This window comes from Syngnathus scovelli, chromosome 2 (assembly GCF_024217435.2).
Source record: "Syngnathus scovelli strain Florida chromosome 2, RoL_Ssco_1.2, whole genome shotgun sequence".
Taxonomy (NCBI): Eukaryota; Metazoa; Chordata; class Actinopteri; order Syngnathiformes; family Syngnathidae; genus Syngnathus; species Syngnathus scovelli.
The window spans coordinates 21,746,292-21,764,507 of NC_090848.1; the positions used below are offsets into that span (position 1 = coordinate 21,746,292).

Genomic DNA, 18,216 nt, shown 5'->3' on the forward strand with positions numbered 1-18,216 from the left:
TGAGCTCGTCTCAATTTGCTCACAAATGTACGTACTCGATGTGAAATCTGGGACCTCCAGGGACAGAGCGTGACTTTGGATTAAACCATTATCATGGGTGTGGGAGGGACAGAAACAGGATGTAAAATTGATTATACATTAAAATAACACTATAGCTAAACAAATGTGATGTATTTTTTTAAAATAATAAATCCTAATAGTCTGAAAGTCATACACCTGAAATCATTCGCCCCCAGTTTTTTTACTTACCAGTTGTGAACTGTATCGGAGAGTGGCCATTGGCCTATCTGACATCTGGATGGCAGTCGTGATTAAAATATTGACTCCACCATTCTGCCAGTGATAGATTACACCCTGACGAGCCTGTCAGGACAGATATGTGTTACCAATCGGCTGGCCCGTGTGCTTCGTCACACCAGCGGGACCCTGTAGCGACGCATTCCTCATTTTTCGAGTGACTTGACTCCATCCGCTTGCTACATTTCATTGTTTGGTCTAATTTAGCGTTGTGTTAAGGATCAGTGTTCAGTAGGTATTGTGTGTGTTTTGTCTTATTGACCTGCTCTTTGCTTGAACAGAGTGTGCCCATCGAATGAAGAAATGCATTAAATGCCAAGTCACAATCACCAAGAAAATTCGACAAGGTAAGACAAAACCCATTGAATTTTCTGTCAAGGCGCTTGTTTTAAAGTCCACTCAAGGCTACAATAGTGCCATATATAACATTCAACTTTACTACAAAGACAATATTTTTAATCATACCATACTATTTCCATTTTGTTGAGCTGACCTCTGCAGGGCCAAACTATCTTAATTTGGATCAGGACCAAATTCCAAACTTTCATAAATACACTCAAACATAAAGTTTGGATTTTTTTTTTTTTTTTTTTTTAAACGTTCATGGGTTATTCATCAAGTATCCCCTTTCTATTGCATTGTGCTGACCTAGCACTGTTATTTTAAATTTATTTCTGTTTTCAAAATCCGGTACTACAGTTGGGGCACCAAAACTATGCGGATACTATATGATGGTTGGATGAGCAGATCTACAACGGTCACATTATTGTAAGATTCAAGAATGAAAAAAATAAGCAACAACTGCTTATGCACTTTACAGCCATTTGTTGAACTGTAAAATGTGCAAAGACAATCAGAACAAGCGCGCAGGAGCTGCCCACATCTGGACTCTCAAACAGACAGGGACATGTCACACCCACACAGAGTACAGTACAGACAGTGTTTTCTATACATAATATGCTATTGTTCAAGGTATTGCTCGTCCCTTCTCAGACCAAACCGAGGTGGACTGTAGCCCCGGTACGGAGAATTCAGAGCAGCACAACCTGCTGGAGCAGCTCCAGTCTCGCTACCGGCAGATGGAGGAACGGATCACCTGCCCCATCTGCATCGATAACCAAATCAAACTGGTTTTCCAGTGCGGACACGCCTCCTGCATCGACTGCAGCGCTGTGCTCAAAGCTTGCCCAATCTGTCGGCAGACCATCCGTGAACGCATTCAGTTGTTTGTCTGAACCGAAGAGCGAGGAGAGGGTGCGGAGGGGGTGGTGGTGGTGCGGCCGGCCCGCTGGCTGAGGGCAGACCATTCATCGTCTACCTTGCTTCTAAGGCACATGGACTTATTATTTGGCACTGTGGAAAGGACGAGAAAAAAAAGAACAAGCCCTTCAGCTCCCCAATTATTTGTCTGACGTTGCTGCTTTTAAGTTTATGTCTGTTACCCGTCATCCTCTCTGGCTGGCTCGCCTGTGTTCGGTTTACATGGCTGCACAGAACAAGTCCTCCCTCTACAGCCTGGTTTGTGAATTACGTTTGCTCTCATTTGGATCTGGGAATAATAATCAGTATTAGTCTTCGCAGTGGGTGCGCTATATAGTCCCCAACCACTCGCCTGGAAAATACACACTATACAGTATATGCATGAGTATATGCATATTGTATCACTAATGGGTGATTTGTTGTTGTGGTTTTTATTTCTTTGTAAAGTATAGAGTTTTATTTATGTGTGAAAGGTGGTATTACTTTGTAATGTTTTTTTTTGTTTTTTTTGGTGTTTGCTTGGAGGGCCGCAAAAAGTGTTTTTGATTCTACTGAAATACACCCCAAGCCTATGTCCTCTTACTCAGGGTATCAACTCTTTCAAAAAGCACTTGTGATATCCATAAAAGGTTCAAAGTCGCCGCTTCATATGTCGGGAGGTGCCTCAGGACGATAGATGTTATCGACCTGAAAAAATTTCATTGTCATGAGTGAAATGAATGTTTCTGCAACAAAATGGATGGACATGTTCATCTTCAAAAGTAAGAAAAAGAAAAAAATCTCCCCACAAGCACCCATCTGTCCATCCACACTGTCTATCTACGGAGCATCCACTGTGTGTCTGGTGTTTGTGCTTAGCTTTCGATTCAGCCCGTGTTGTTATATAGAAGAGCCAAAACAAGTCTATTACATCGTTTACCTTGCTGGAGTCATTTCACAAAAAAGCCCATTTTCTCCTTTGGCGCTCTGGATTGTACTCTCCAGCTTTTCTCTGCTGTATTTGGTGTGTTTCTTGAAGGGCTTCAAACGCATTTTTAAACTTTTATTTGATTTTCAGTTCATGTAATTGACTTCCAGGGACAAGGAAGGTTTTCATTGATTTTTTTTTTTTCTTTTTTAAATTACAATTTGATGTTTGGCTTTATTCGATCCCCCATTTTGGGAAAGCCAATGTTTAAATTTGTACATTTTGAATGTCGAGGTAGGGATGACTCAGTTTCATTCCATCTCTGTTACTTTTTTTTTTCTTTTTAAGGAAGAAGCAATGTTGAGCGATAGAACGCTGCTGGGTCTAAAGTGTGTCAAGAGTAAGGTTTACTTTGAACGTCAGTGCCAAATCGCATGAGCATATGCATGGGCACTGCACACAAATTGAGGTTTTACAGCTGTGGTGATAAAAAGTCAGATCCTCCGCTAATGTTATTATGATGACCAAAATATAGTATCATGAGCATGCTAAGTTATTGGAGTACACCAAAAGCTCAGAGTGTGGAGTGATTCCACATTTGCTTCCAGATGGTAGTCAGACCAACATTGTTAAGAGCATTTACCAAAAGTGTATTTAAGTTATCAATTGAAAAGCTTTTTTTTTAATTTTTTTTTTATTTTATTTGTAGTTGAAGGGTTTGGTGGCAGATATAATAATGTTGAGAAGGAAAAGAAATGGGGAAAATATTGGTATATGTAAGTTTTGTTTTTTATCTCCACGTTAACGGAGGTAGCTGTGATAAGCAGTGATCAATTGATGTATAAAAGAATAATATTAAAGCAGCAAATGTTACTTTTGGTGTTTGTACAGTTCAGCTCTCTGAGTACTGTTGGCCTTACTGTCTCTTCCTCCTCTGTTCATGTTTTCTCAGTTTCTGTACAAAAATATTTTGCAATAAATATGAAACATTTTTCTAAGGACATCATGCCTCAGGATTCATTTATTTTATGTGAAGATGTTTATTTGTTAGATATAATCTATATATTTTTGTAGTACGAGTTCCCACTCACCCATTTATACTACATTGTAATCTATGAGAATACTTGATGTTTGATACTTAATGAATCACCATAATTCACATTTGATTGTGTTTTCCTAGTTCTTTCTCTGTTAGTTTTATAAATTGACTGCATTTGAATGCACCCAAGATAAACTAATCCCCCTGGGACAGTACAATACGTCTCATCTTCATGTTCTGCTTGAAAAAATACCAAAAAAGAACTGCATAACTGCCTCAAGGTTTTTTCTGTAATGCTAACACACAATGGCAAACAACATAGATGGTTTAATGAATATCATTGGTGTCATGGTGTTCTAACCCTTTAGGCAATGGCCATTGAATACAAACAGTGGAGCAGCACATCCAGAAAGATAACATAACAGTAGTCGCAGGCGTATATTGTTCATCCTCTGTGAATAATGACTATTATTATGGTTAAGTGAAGAGATGTGATGTCTCCACTAATATCCATATCATATTAGAATTCTACTGTCCCATGGTGGCCATGGCAGGTACACTAGATGGAGCACAATGTCCACTGAGTATACAGAAAAAAAGAATATGGCAGAAACTGTTTCAATTCTGAGGCTGGGTTAATGATATTTCCATTCATCTCACACTTAGTGGGAGGGCAAGCACTCCAGAGTAGCAACGTTTTGTGTTGAACTTTTTAAAGTTTCCACAATGTGTTCATGCCAGTGTGTATGATGATTTTTGTACAACAACAAAAAAAGGACTACTGTAAGGTCAAGACTACTGATTATGAATCATTGGAAATTCCGGCTGGAACTATTTATTCCAGGCTGTTGTTTGTCCAACAGCTTCACTTTGCCACCTGCCTAATTGTTTTATGGCTCAGATGGCTTTGACATGACTCAGCATTTTAAAAGTTAAAGTCCCAATGATTGTCACACACACAACTGGGTGCGGTGAAATTTGTCTCTACATTTAACCCATCCCCGAAGGGAGCAGTGGGCAGCAGCCCGGGAATCATCATCATTAAACAATGACGTCTTCAGGGACAGGGCGCTTGGACCGATGAAAAGGCTCTAACCGTCCTTTCAAAGTGGCATTGCTCCATTCCACACACTGTAGGAATTTAGTTTAAGGTTAGTGTGTTAATATACAAACAGGAGCATCTCAATGAATTAGAATATGGTGGAAAAGTAGTTAAGATTCTAGAGATTGCTCATGCACAATTCCTACCTAATGCTGTACTTGTACTCTAATTTTTCGAGATTGTATTTGTTTATTAGGTGTAAGCTACACTAATCAAAATCATATCAGAAATAAATCGTGAAATAGTTCCTTCTGTGTAATGAATGCATGTCATGTTAAACTTTCTGGATTACTGTAATAAATTACGCTTTCTACGACATTTTAACTGAAACTATATTGTTTGTATGTTTCTGCACATGGATATATATACAATGCTGAGCAATCATGTTAGCCCACCTGTCAATTAAAAAAAGATAACATAAGACATTACTCATAACTATATGCAGCAGCTTGTTGTTGCTGCTGGAAATTGCTGAGCTAAAACACAATAATTTACATATCCACGTTTCTTTTTCTACCAGCTGCAGTGCGCACTTGCGTGCGTGCGTGTGTGTGTGTGTGTCCTACAGGGGGCGCCATGGCCTTACCACTCTCTCAGTGACGTTGAAACGGACGCTCCTAAACCATTTTATTGCTGCTGACATGGTAAGAGTTATACTGACACTTTTTTTTTTTTTCTATTACACTGCATGTATTCCAGTAGACTGTAGAGTATTGCTTTGCAGGTTGTAGCACAACATTGTACAATATGGAACGCATGCAACTCTAAATTCTGGCTTGCCTATACGTATACATTAAAAAAAAAAAAAAATCAAATTACTACTACTTAAAAATCAAAAGCATGACTGAGGTTCACTGCATAATAAACCATCACGATAGCGTTATCTCAATTAGGCACTCAGATGTCCATGATGTAGCAGCCACTTTTGTGGTGTCATTATTACATTACACAAACATCAAGCAAAACCAACAAATGACATTGCTTGATGACATCATTGTAGAGACAATAATTTACAATACATTGACGCAACAATTTCCTCCCTCTTTGTTTGGCCTGAGGTGGAGTAGCTCATCACGTGCAACTGATACATGGGCTCTGTGTGAAGTTGCTCAGAACCAGCAAATCCAGCAAATGATGAGGCTTTGTGTATACTATCACTAAACACTGTTGCTCCATCAACAAATTGTGCCGCTTCGCTTGCCTCGCCTTCAACATATAAGCGTAAAATCCTCGCCTGGTGCCACACCTGCTGAAAAGCTGCACATGGAGTTTGCGACAAAAAACTTCATATGGAGGCAAGTACACGGTTGCCATAAATATCCATCCATCTATTTATAAAGTGCTTTTACAATTCCTCACCTGTTGTCATGTAGAGTGATGAGTCTTTCAAGCACCGATGCTTGTTGAACAAAAATTGACCATTTTGGTTTGAAGGAGTCATTTGGCTGAACAAGTCTAACAACCAGAAAAAGGGCGCCAGGATCACGAATGTACCGTAATCTAGTCAGGATACTAAAATAGTAATGTAGTGATCACATCATGCATGATGTCAATTGTGTTTGCTAAAAGCCAAGGTTGAATGTAAACAACTCACAGGCACCTCTTACACGTCCCAAATAACCAGTAGCATTTTCATTCTTTAGTTTTGCCTTGTCAATTGAAAAAGAATGACTGACACTGTATATTATTATTATATGAATTGAGTAGTTGCATTAGTGGTAAGTGTCCCATCCCATCCAGCACCATGCAAGGTCATTAACGGAAAACAGCGATGTATTCAAAGCATTCTCTAGTCCTTTATGATGCTATATAAATATGGTCTGTATGCTATTCAATGAGTACATTCTCAACGTGGAACTTTCGGAATAGGCAACCCCTCGCCAACGTGTCTGTACATGGCATCAAAGATAAAATGGCTTTACGTTACAGATTTTTTTTCTTGATAAATAATGCACTGTAATAGCGTTTCCCGAACAGCTTTGTACTAATGTCATAAAAAGCCTATGTTTGCCGTGCTTGTAATATGGCTCGTGAATAAGACGTTGTGTACAGTGATGAGGCTTCTGGGGTGAAAAGGTGCCATCTATTCATGTTGTTTTTCTTTCCTGAAGGCTTCCTCCTCCCAGACAGCCAGTTGCTATGATGGGATTCCCACTGATGCAATATCAGCCAACCTTGGCTCAACTCTCGGGGTACGTCGCAATGCTCTCATTTTGTTGTTGCTCCCGAGGAAGCTGGGCCGTGTGCTTATCGCTTTCCAAAATGCTTTGATTTTGATGTAGCTGCATGGCTTGCACTGCTCCTTTGGGAAGGTGCTGTTTTGACTCCCTGAAGGCGAACCCCACCCCGCTTAACTCCTCAACCTGGCTGCTGTTAGCGACCATAAATTGCACCCAGTCCTCCTCCGTCCTGCCCTCATTGTCGTCGCCCTGCCGTTGTGTCTTAGGATTTGTTAAGAAAGCCGTCATTAGGTGTCCCGTAGGAGAATACAAGAGCCCACTCGAGCAGATGGGTAAACTTTAGTGAGGTGCTTCTTAATTAGAGCTTGATAACATCCATCCAGGTGGCAGTTATCAAAGGGGCGCTATTAAAAGGCCCCTTGTACATTTGCTTCTGCTGCAATGCAATGACGGTGTTTTCTTCTCGTTCTGTACGCACCAGAGCAACTTTGTGCCCGGCAGCTGCTAGTGCATGCTACAGTTATTTGCGTAGGGAAATCCTAATTTGGCTTTGTCAGTTCTCGCCTCGCTTTCCCTTTTCTACCGCTCATAGAACAACAAGTCTTTCAATACTTTATCGTGACGGCAAACGGGGCTCACACAAGGCCCAGAACGACGTGCTTCGATGCTGCGTTGGAAGCGCTCTCATTTGCCTCTCATGCAAATAGCAACTGACTATGTACAGCAGGGATGACTCAGTTCAGATAGGAGCAACCCCGGGCAACGGTGAAAGTTTTAAAGGCGCAGTACGTCTATTGATAACAACACAATAAATAAATATACAATATGAAAATGTGAGAACTTCTCTTAGCCTCAAAACTGTGACTGGATATAATAAGTCTTGAAAACATGCCGCCAATGTGATGAAGTTGTCTTCCTTAAATTTGACTTACATACACATCCTTGCGCAGTGCCTGCAGTGATTGACGGTAGCAAATGGAAAATTCAAATACATTGACAAAACTTGTAGCTTTGTCCTTTAGGGCGGGATTGGAGTATTTCCACCAAGAAAAATACAAAAACTGACTAAAAAAAACCTGGCTATTCTACAAACATGATGAAAATGAAGACACTGGATGTCCAACATGGTGTCCATAAATCATGTGACCTGGGTTTAACCAGTGACAGAAGTGTGATTACTTTGGGTGTGTAGATTTTTTGTTAAACATTTGCTCCAAACTTGTGCGCTGCCAAAAGACGACTGACATGATGTGAGCTTTGGTACAACTTTTGCCTCTTCTGAATCGAGCACACACCCTCGGATCTCTTTGTGTGCATTGGCGTAGTCTGTGTCTGCGTCGCTCGACTCCACACATGAATGCAGCAAAGGCTTTTCGGCATCGGACAGCTGTCTCCTTTGAAGACAAATAGCCTTAAAAGTGGTGACCTCCTTCTTTCATGTGTTCACCCGATACGGCTCTTCTTCGCCTCGCTCCCGCTCCATTCAGCATCGTGGCCCGAGGCTGCTGCTCATGGCTCACCATGCTGCATTATTATCTTTGTAAATGTAGAATCCATTCACTGGATGGTAATAAATTGTGACCAGTGGGTGGGTGTCTAGTTTAGATTTGAATCCGATAACGTTCCAACCACAAAAATCAAGATTTTAGTGCAGTTCGGCTTGACTGGGATGCTTACAATAGCCCTAATAAAGGCTTGATTTTTGGCTCAGGCTACAGAGTTGCACTTAACCACATCCTCTAATCGCCAAGCCTCCCGTGCACCTAATGCCCTCTGTTAAAGTCCATACTGAAAGCTATAAATGGTGAAATCGGAAGAAAAATGGGGAGTGTCAGTGGTGCGATAACCTCCCATTGACTGAGGGTAATTAGAAAGATCCAAGGCCCGCTCGTCTTTGGCTTCACGTGCGTGTTGCTGCTGTGTGCGTGGAAGGAGGTTGAGTCCCAGTGCTGTACCAGGCAAAGGTTTCCACCAAACTATTCTTGCATAACTCAGCGAGTGATAACACCGGCGCATTCCTCTCAACACACGTCACAGCTGCCAACATCTTAACCAAGTTGTTCTCCTTTTTTTTTTTCCACCCCTACAAGCTTAGATTTTAATACGGTCTATCTGCTTTCACTGCAAGGACTAAGTTTCCATTATGGACTTAAAGAGGAGAAAGGAATTACAATGTTTGAAGAGATGCCTTCCCGTTGTCTGGAAAATAGATTTGGCTGATTTTCAAAGACAGAGGTTCATCCTGAGGTAGGTCAATGAGGGTCAATGCGCAGCTATGCCCTCCGCTGAATAGGAAGTCGTGCAAGTGGAGCAAGGACGTAACTGGATTGTGACAAATGTTTGCTTTATTGTCTTGAATCGAAGGGTATGGTATTTGTTGCATCTGCGACTGCACGGTGTGTGATTGGTTAGCACAGCTGCCTCGCAGGTATGAGGAGCGGAGTTTGAATCCTTGCTTTGGCCTTCCTCTGTGTCTTGCGTGTTCTCTCTTACATATATACATTAAATATTAGTGCGTCGTGTCAATGACTGCTTTATAATTTTGTATTTTTTTTTCTCCTAACAAAACAACATATATCTATTCAAATAGCCGCTTTATAAAACAATTTGTTTTGATTCCTTGAAAAAAAAACATGAAATCAAAATGTAACACAATTAATTTGCTTATTGGTGAGGCTTTTAACTACCTTTCTAGTTTTGCCCGTGAGAGCAAACGGCATATGGATAGTTTCATCTGGCTTGGTCCCAACGAGACCTTATGTGAGTTTGACTTTGCTGAAACTAAGCTGTTTAACTGCACCTTCCTGCACGGCTCACTTGCAGGATGTTGATTCAGAGCCTATTTAACTGCAACTCTCTTCCTCAATGATCAATGATTAGGCTCAGTAAACACGGCCATAAAACATCAGCGTCAGACCAGGCTTGTGTACACTCAATCCCGCGATGCCAAGTGTTACCTGCTCCCTCAACACTTCCTTTGGCACCAGCCGAGCAACAGCCGGTCTCCATGGCTGCCGTAGGCCCCGCGTGGCACATCTCGCTGCGCCCTTGCGATAGGCTATATTGTGCGAGACAGCCGTCTGGAGACTGCAATGTTGACAGAGCTCAGACAAATCCAAAAGGGCGCAGGGTTGTAAAAGTGTGGCCAAGCTCGGAGAGGGCCTCGTCCGTCAGCTGCCCATGTTAATGTGTAGCTTTCTGACTTTAGCACCTTTGTAAAGCAAAGAAACTTAGGCATTGTTTCTTCTATGGACTTTGATTTTGTCCTGATTTGTGCCAAAAAAAAAATCAAATCTGCTGATCATTTACTGTTGACGTGTATCAATTGAGGTGGATTCTCGCTGGGTCATCATTACAATGCACTTTACTGTAGCCTCTGGAAAAAAAAAAATCTCATTGTGCTTTTAAGTCGTTACTCACTGTGTACCAACTACTGGACCTACAACTTGGAGTTTGTTAATCAACTCATGTGTACAGTTTTGTTTAAAACGCAAACACAATATGCTTTTATGGTAGTACAAATGACATTAAAACATATTCATGTTAGTGAGGCAAAATCCTCCTGTTTTTATCCATCTCATGGGGCGGCCATTTTGCCACTTGCTGTCGAGTGAAACCGACACCACACTTGCCAAGGACACACTCAACAAGAGCAGTGCACTAAATCATTGCCCCAGGAATAATACAAAAAGAAAACTTTAGGAGGTGTGTCAGAAATGTTCCAGGGCTGCTGTCACAAAAGATATTTTCAAACCCAACCTACAAGTTTCCCTTTTATTGTGGGCCAGACAGCAAACCAGCAACATCAGCCTGTCTATAACTTTTTTTGACACCAGTCCTGAGATGTTTTTGGGACATACCTATGACAGTTTAGAACAGGGGTGTCAAACTCAATTTTTTTCACGGGCCGCATTGTAGTCATAGCTTCTTTCGGAGCACCAGTATGACTGTCAACCCAAATAAATGCATGAGCACCTCATTATATACAGTAAAAGCTACAAAACAAACTGACAAATAAGTCATTTTCAAATCAGACGAGTAAAAACTGGTCAAATATATATATAAAAAAAAAGATATTATTAAAAGTGAAGACAATTTGCAATTCTAGTAATGATACATGAATTTGATGCACAATTTGTCTTCGCGGGCCACATAAAATGATGTGGAGGGCCGTATCTGGTCCCCGGGCCTTGAGTTTGACACCTGTGGGTTAGAAGGTTTGGATTGAACATCATATGTATTCAGGAAGGACACAGGTCTAACTTACTTGTCATCTGGAGACTTACTCTAGAAAAAAAAAACCACATTGAAAATAGCTTATTAAAATACAGTGATGAGTATAATACAACAGGTTTGTCAATAAACAATTATTTGGGCATAGCCTCAGGTCTTCAAACTGCTGCACACACAGGAAGGAATGAACAGGTGATGCTTTACCTTGGTAACTAGTCTCAGTGGGACACCTCCTGGCTGTGTGTTCACCTGAACCCCCCCATTTCACCCCAGAGAGCCTTTATCTCACAAACACATCTTGTATCATTAGTGGGGCCTGCTGTTACCCTGTAGACAAGACCCTATGATGCAGTGGATGTATTATACGCTCACATGACATGTTTAGACTAAACTGTAAGGAATATTATTTTTAAGAAGTAGACTGCGGTATAATGTAACATTTGGAAAAGGCGACATTGCAAATGAATATCAACGGCAAATCATCCATTCATTTTCTGAACAGTTTATCTTCATTAGCCCATATGCTGTTTAAGTTGCAGCTTGGGGTGTTACAGATAAAAAATCAGAGCAGCAATTTTTTTTCCTACCCAAAAAAATAGCGCAGTGGTAAGTTTGAAAATTATGCGTCGCAAATAGGTGGGGTTTGCCGCACCGTGCTTTAAGGAAACAAATATGCCATTTTCTGTTCCTTTGTTTGCCATTACATCATCAGTTTTCCCTTAGCATAGACAAAGCTCACATAATGGGAACTCTTGACAAAGTTATGCCAGAGTAAATGAACATGTATTTGCAGCCGTTGTGGAAGTCATTGTTACTAGCGCTTTAGTAAACACATTAAGCTGTGAGCTAATTATAGTCTTTTGAGGAGCTCGGCGGGCAGGTGTGTTTGGAGATGGTACGCAGGGTCGGAGTACTTGACAATGCCTTCAACTGAACACACACGACCGTTTAAAGCCTTACAATATACTAAATGTGCCTGAGAGGCAGGAGGACTTGTCTCTCTGTTTATATTTGGGCACAATGAAAGATGACCTTTGGGCAGCATTTACACACATTTCCCTAACAAACTGCCTCGTCTTGCCTGCGAATGTGCGAAACTCGAGTCGTGCCAGCGGCTTTTGGTTGTCGTTGCTTGGGACAGTTTGTGTGCGTGGAAGAAAGCGTGCAATCCTTTTGTCTGTTCCAATGAATCACATCAGGCAATTACATTTCTCCATTTGATTGTATTGTAGGGAAAATAATCATTTTAAAAAAAATATATACAATATATAAGAAACTATAAGTCAGATGTAGGACGTTATCGCGATGACCCACCAGCCCTGCACGATAAGAGAAAATGGCTGACTCTTCACTTTGTGGCGTCACAAGTGAGGAACCACTCCTTGGTAAACTAAACACACACACAGTTTTTCAGAGTAGCTGTCCCTGCACCTTGACTTGGTATGTGGCTGTTCTGATTCATCCATCATCCGTCCGTCTGTCCATTTGTTTGTCCATTCATCTAATAGGCTGACTTGACCATGTTTGGTCAAACATTTGGCTCTGTGAAATACACCAGCTATTGCAGATGCAGCCTCCTGTCGATTTCCAGTCAGTTAAATGGGGGGAAAAAAAATCTTCGTTTCACAAACATTTTGACCAGACCAGAGTCAAATAAGTTTATTATCCACTCTACCGTATTTTAAATTCTATACTCATCACACAATGAGATTATTTTGGTTCTTGAAGATGTTTTATTTAAAAAATGTTGAACATGGAGAGCACTCCTTGTCATAGACTAATACAGATCACAACAATGTACAGTTTGACCTGAAACCAGCCAAGAGGTGTGTTGTGGAATAGGATGCAGCAATAATTGGTATGCTTCGATCTGCCTTTCCATGGTAATTTCCCCACTAGAGATTATAGCACACACACACACACACACACACACACACACACACACACACACACACACACGCACACGCACACGCACACACACACGCACACACACACGCACGCACACACACACACACACACGGAGCGGCGCTGCTAATTCTTTCGGGGCTAATTAGACAATGCCGGTGGCAGGAGGCAAGTCAGGGCAGGGCCGAGGCTGTGAGACCACTTGTGCTCGTTCTTCTCCCTTAGTGATTCCCTGTCAGTGACAACAGGCATGATGCTTGTATCTCAAAGCTAAAAAATCAGCTGTTTGTTGTTATTTGTGTATTGTCCCAAAAAATTGATACCTTTGTGTGAAAGCCTGCATTTCGCAATCTAAACTTTGTCCAACTGTTCAGTATTGTTTTGCAACTAGCCGTGGAGTTGAACAGCAATGTGCTTTATTTTTGATCATTCATTTTGAAGGACGTCCACGTCCATGCTTTTCTGTGAGTTTCTCGATATCTGTTGTAAACGGTTGATGGAACGCTCTGACAGTATAAGCTCACTGTCCACTTCACTCATCCTGCTTGAATACTGTTGATCAATTTTTTCGGTGTCAGATTTGTCCCACCATGTCAAAACGAGAACAGCATGATGAGGACTGTATTTGATACATAGTATCACTTTTAATTGAATAAGTATATTTTTTTAGCTCCTTGTTAGAGAACAGCAAGCTACAAAGAATAAAGAAGCACTGACGAGTTTGTCCCGACTCGTCCCCGGTCAGTCCATTGTGTGTACATTTTATCATCATTTCTATCTGTGTGCTCGCCCCTCCCCTCCTGTGTGCCCATGATCAGTGTTATCACCCTCACCTGCCTCTCATTAGCTGTTGTGTATTTAAATCCTGTCTGCCCCTCACTCCCTTTCGGATTATTTCTTGTCTCATGTCTCTGTTAGATCTGTTTTTGTTTGCCAGCCCAGTCGGTCAGTCCCGTTGATATTTGTTAGGCCGTTAAATTATGTCAGTTTGCCGGTTCTGTTGGCTTGTTCCCCTTATCCTCCCTTCCAACTACCTTTTCCCTTCAATAAACTCTGGTCCAAGCTGCATTTGGTCACCCTGCTCCACTCGATCCGTGACAGAGTTGGATGAGCATTTAGAAGTTCAGAGAAAGACAAATTAACCTGTAAAGCATATTAATACAGTTTTGGGTCTTTTCAGAAGTTCCACTATCTTTTTGCGTATATTTTTGTTTGAAAATGCCAACAACCCTCAATAATATTGAACAAAGAAGAAAAGTTCAAGATGCCCACAAGCAACGTTGTGGAAGGCCTTTTAAAATGCGAGTCCGTTATCCGAAGAATAAGCAGTATGTCTTGATTATTTGTCTGTGAGCCTCTGTGTCTAACCGTTTACAAAATAGTTGAAATCCTCCAGACATTTTTAAGTAGAATGACAGCATGTCGAAATCTCCACCCAAACATCATCATTGGACATGGGTCGATTCCTCCGTACGTTTTGCTGCTATCGCGGTTTTAGATCAGCTGGCAAGTCGTCAGAGTAATTTGTAAATGTCATAATAAAGCAAGTTGATGAAAGACATACACAGCTGTGTGTGCAAGCAGTGCATGTGTAACACGCCCAAGATGGTCACGGTAGAAAAAAAACGTCCCAGAATGCATTGCTCTGAGCTGCGTGTAAGCGACCTATGCAAGATAATTGGTTGAAATGCTCCTCCAGAGGTAGCAACCCTCAAATTGACACAAAGCCATTAGAAAGGTTTAGGTAGTATTAAGTCATGGTCACAATGAAGATGCTTTTCCTTGAAACGTTTTTGTACTTCCAATAGCACTATGATGACTTTTTTTATTGTCACAATATTGAATTGTGAGTTACCCGTATTGTCCCACCCCTAACGTACACCAAGCGTTGCTAGCTTGATAGTAACGCCAACATCGAGCTAACTATCTGGAGACTAGCAAGCCGATTGTTGGGATGAAGACCTTTTTAAAAGTCACACCTGGGCAAAGTGCTCCAATTTCCTCTAAGACAATGTGAATCTGTAATTATCCTGCCAGTCTCTGAGCAGAAGGCAGAAAGTGGACAGGTGGAGAATACAACAGAAAGCTCTTTTTACTTGGGACCAAAAAAGATCCCTAAAAATAGGTTTCTGGTATTTGGCTTTTTAGTGCATCTATCACTGTTCAGAGGGCACTGACGGTTTGATTTGATTGTCACTATATGACTGATTTTGCCAACAAATAGGTGCAAACAAATGCAGTGTTTATGTTAATTTTGATGCATCTGCTGACTGATGTCCTTGCATCCCACCTTGCGTGACTGGCTGGCTAGATAGCCATCAATAGCCAAATAAGTTGAGGTCAGTCTCCCGTGTGTCACCCCTCTCCGCATTTGTAATGCAAATGAAACCCAAACAAAGCAAACCTTTTGGAGCACAGCAATTTACTAAACCGCCCTTTAAGAGTGACTTGGTGGAGGGGAAAAAAAAAGTGCTAATCGGTTACTTATAACTGTCTGGAAAACTTGCGGTGGAGTGGTATGGGAAGCGAGCTCAAACATATCTAATCTCATATGCTGTCAAAATCCGTTGGTGAATATTTTGTTGTCGTTTGCGTCAGCATTGGTGCGGTTTGTTTAACTGCATACAGGCAATTATGTTCTTCCACATTTGCCGGCCAAGTTCTGCTGCGAGCTGTGCCACACCCTTGCGGAAACCGGATATGGTTCTGGTATTGTGCTCATTGTTGAGAGACTAATCCTGACAATTACACCTGGAGACCGAAAGTGGCCGCCTATCCCAGCACCCAGCTAAGGTTTGGGATTCGGCCTCTGTTTCCCCCCTGGGGACAAGAGCCCCCCGATCCTTTTGTTTGCCAGTGCTCCCCCACCTCTAAATGCTCAGACTGACCTCAAACCTCTGGTGTCTCTTTTTCACGTTTTACTCACCTGCACTTTGTTCACCTGTTGTTGCGGCTGCTGTTATTGTTGGGACAAAAAAGGCGTGTGGACACAAAGGGAGGCAGTTTGTGGGAGTAAAGGGCAGGTATTTCAGGTTGTGACCAACGTTTACAGCAAAACGTGAAGGCAGAGGTTTTCACTGTCATAAAATTGTATTGAAAATGTGAGTTTGGACGGTTTGTCAGTCCACCAATCGTGTTTGCGTGGATCAGAGGAGATCGTTCCCACCAAACCTGAGCTGACATCATGAAAAAAAAAAAAAACACAAGAAGGTACCTGGGGGGTTAACGGGGGTTGGGGGGTGGTAGGTAAGCGAACCGGTGAGGTGAGAGTCAGAGGGCGGAGGTGGAGAACAGACCCCCCTGTTCTTCGTTTCTATTTGCTGAGACATTGCATCAGACACACCTGTAAGCGCTAGTGGCCCAAGTGATTGGCTGCAACCTGAAAATTACACCTGCGGGGGGAAAGAGGAGGAGGGGGAGTCGGGCTACATGTAAACCAAGCCCTTTACAAATTCTGCCTCTGTCTTCTCGAGGAGCTCAAGAGTTGAAGGGCACCGAAGAGAAGACAACAGTGGGAACGAAAGAACTTTTGCTTCAGCAACAGGAAGATAACTGATGCACTTTTCTTCCGGGGTTTGGCTTTCGCTCTGACATCACGCAGGCTACCATCTACCTGAAAGGAGGGACATCTTACTCCTCCTAACCGTCATGCCAGTGTCCTTCAGCGAGAGCAGGAGAGAAGAGGACTAGCCAACCGGGCGTCAAAAGCCCCAACACAATGATGCCTCTTGTATTGGGTTTCTGGCTCGATGACCACACCTGGGAAAGGCTGGGTAAATTCTCAAATGTGATCCCTTCTTTGTCTTCATTGTCTTAAGATGCAAGTTGCCTTCACAACCTGTTGCTCGGCGACACGCTTTTTGCAACTTTTCGAATGTTTATTTGTCAGCTAAGAACAGGAGACGCGTAAGCAATTGTGTACGGATAAAGCGTTAGCTTCAGGGGTGTTTTCGATGCAAAGCGAAAATAACACGTATCAAATTCCGGCTCCATTTAAGCCGAAAGAAAGACTAGGAAACAATAGAAGCCAACGTTCATTCCTAAACTGGATAGACCAGTTGGGGCAGGTAAAGGCAAACTGCCAGACTTGTCAAAGGACACGAAGACATTGGTTGACTCCTCTTCGATCATACAACCTTCTGCACGAGGAGACAACCGGCCGAATGACGGTATGAAATCGATTTTACTGTAACCTCCCAGCAACGGACCGATTCGCCCCATACACGGTGCATAAGTAGATTATGTAACTCATTGTACAACTTTTCTCGACAACCCGTTGAACTGACTAGTTTTCCTCTAAAGTTATTTTGTTGACTTCCTTCTCGGTTTTTAGAAGTCTTAGCAGTGACTGTTTTAAAAGAGGAAGTAGACGTTGAGCGGGCGTAAAATGTCGGCTCCTCTGTTCTCTTTGCCTCCAAGTTTCATTTGCGAACTGGAGACAAACAGCAGCGTCATCCTTATTCAAGTGGGGAATTTCCACCACAGACTGGTTATACATTATGGAGTCCTCTCGTGTGCTCCTAAGATAGATTTAATCGGAGGAGTTGCGCACAAGTCTAGGAAGCAGACTGCAAAATGGAGGGAACATGTCGACCATGGACACTGTACAGCGAAGGCTGCAGACTGAGGTGGAAGATTGTGATTGGTGGAGAGTTCGCTTCTTTCATACACCTGAAAGGTCACATGGGAGCCTCAAGTTTGAGACTGAAGTGGAGTTTAGGGCTTTTTATGTTTAACCATGTTGTAGTTTGATTTACTTGAAGGGGGCGGGGGGGTTTAGGGTTAGGGACATTTAGAAATGAGGACATATTATAGCTATTACGCTTATTTAAATTAATACATTTGATTAAAAATTATACATGTATTTATCATTTAGTAAAACATTTTTTTCATCATTTAATAAAATAAATATATTTTTAAATAAAAAATTTAAATACTCATGACAGATATTATATGTATTTAAATTAATATATTTAATTTATAAAATATATTTAAATATAAATGTATTTAATAAAATGGATAATTTCTTCATTAAAATTTGAAATATACACTAATAGCTCTTTAAATTAATACATTCAAATTACAAGATATATTTAAATATATTTATTTAATAACTTAAATTATTTTAAAATCAAAATTTATTGTACTTATACTATAAATGGATATATTTAATTTCTAAAAATATTTCAAATCTATATGTATTTATTATTTAATAAATCATTAAAGTCAAAATTATAAACACACATTCACCACAAAAAACACAAAAATTCTACAATATCTAATATTCATAAAT

At 41.3% G+C, this 18,216-nt stretch overlaps 2 protein-coding genes and 1 long non-coding RNA gene across 7 annotated transcripts in view; 2 read left to right on the forward strand and 1 right to left on the reverse strand.

Annotated features, from left to right (window-relative positions):
- Positions 1-3,467, forward strand: part of mib2 (MIB E3 ubiquitin protein ligase 2) — a 36,429-nt gene extending 32,962 nt beyond the window's left edge. For both annotated transcript variants that reach the window (XM_068649261.1, XM_049754592.2), the window contains exons 18-19: positions 579-644; positions 1,291-3,467. In XM_068649261.1, coding sequence (XP_068505362.1) covers positions 579-644; positions 1,291-1,532 — 308 coding nt within the window. In that variant the 3' untranslated portion in view covers positions 1,533-3,467. The remainder of the gene's footprint in view (positions 1-578; positions 645-1,290) is intronic.
- Positions 3,468-5,217: 1,750 nt separating this feature from the next.
- Positions 5,218-6,566, reverse strand: LOC125988982 (uncharacterized). Its single transcript, XR_007488570.1, has 2 exons — positions 5,965-6,566; positions 5,218-5,862 (listed from the first exon to the last, which is right to left on the reverse strand). It is a non-coding gene; the product is annotated as an uncharacterized lncRNA (long non-coding RNA).
- An 87-nt stretch (positions 6,567-6,653) lies between these two features.
- The window catches only part of LOC125988879 (uncharacterized), a 31,682-nt gene continuing 20,119 nt past the window's right edge, over positions 6,654-18,216 (forward strand). Inside the window, exon 1 of one of the 4 annotated variants that reach the window (XM_049754610.2) lies at positions 6,654-6,797. The gene's annotated coding sequence lies outside the window, so the exon portion shown is untranslated. Of the gene's footprint in view, positions 6,798-8,388; positions 9,033-16,289; positions 17,093-18,216 lie in introns of those variants that run through there. The other 3 variants (XM_049754608.2, XM_068649854.1, XM_049754607.2) reach the window with 3 other exon arrangements.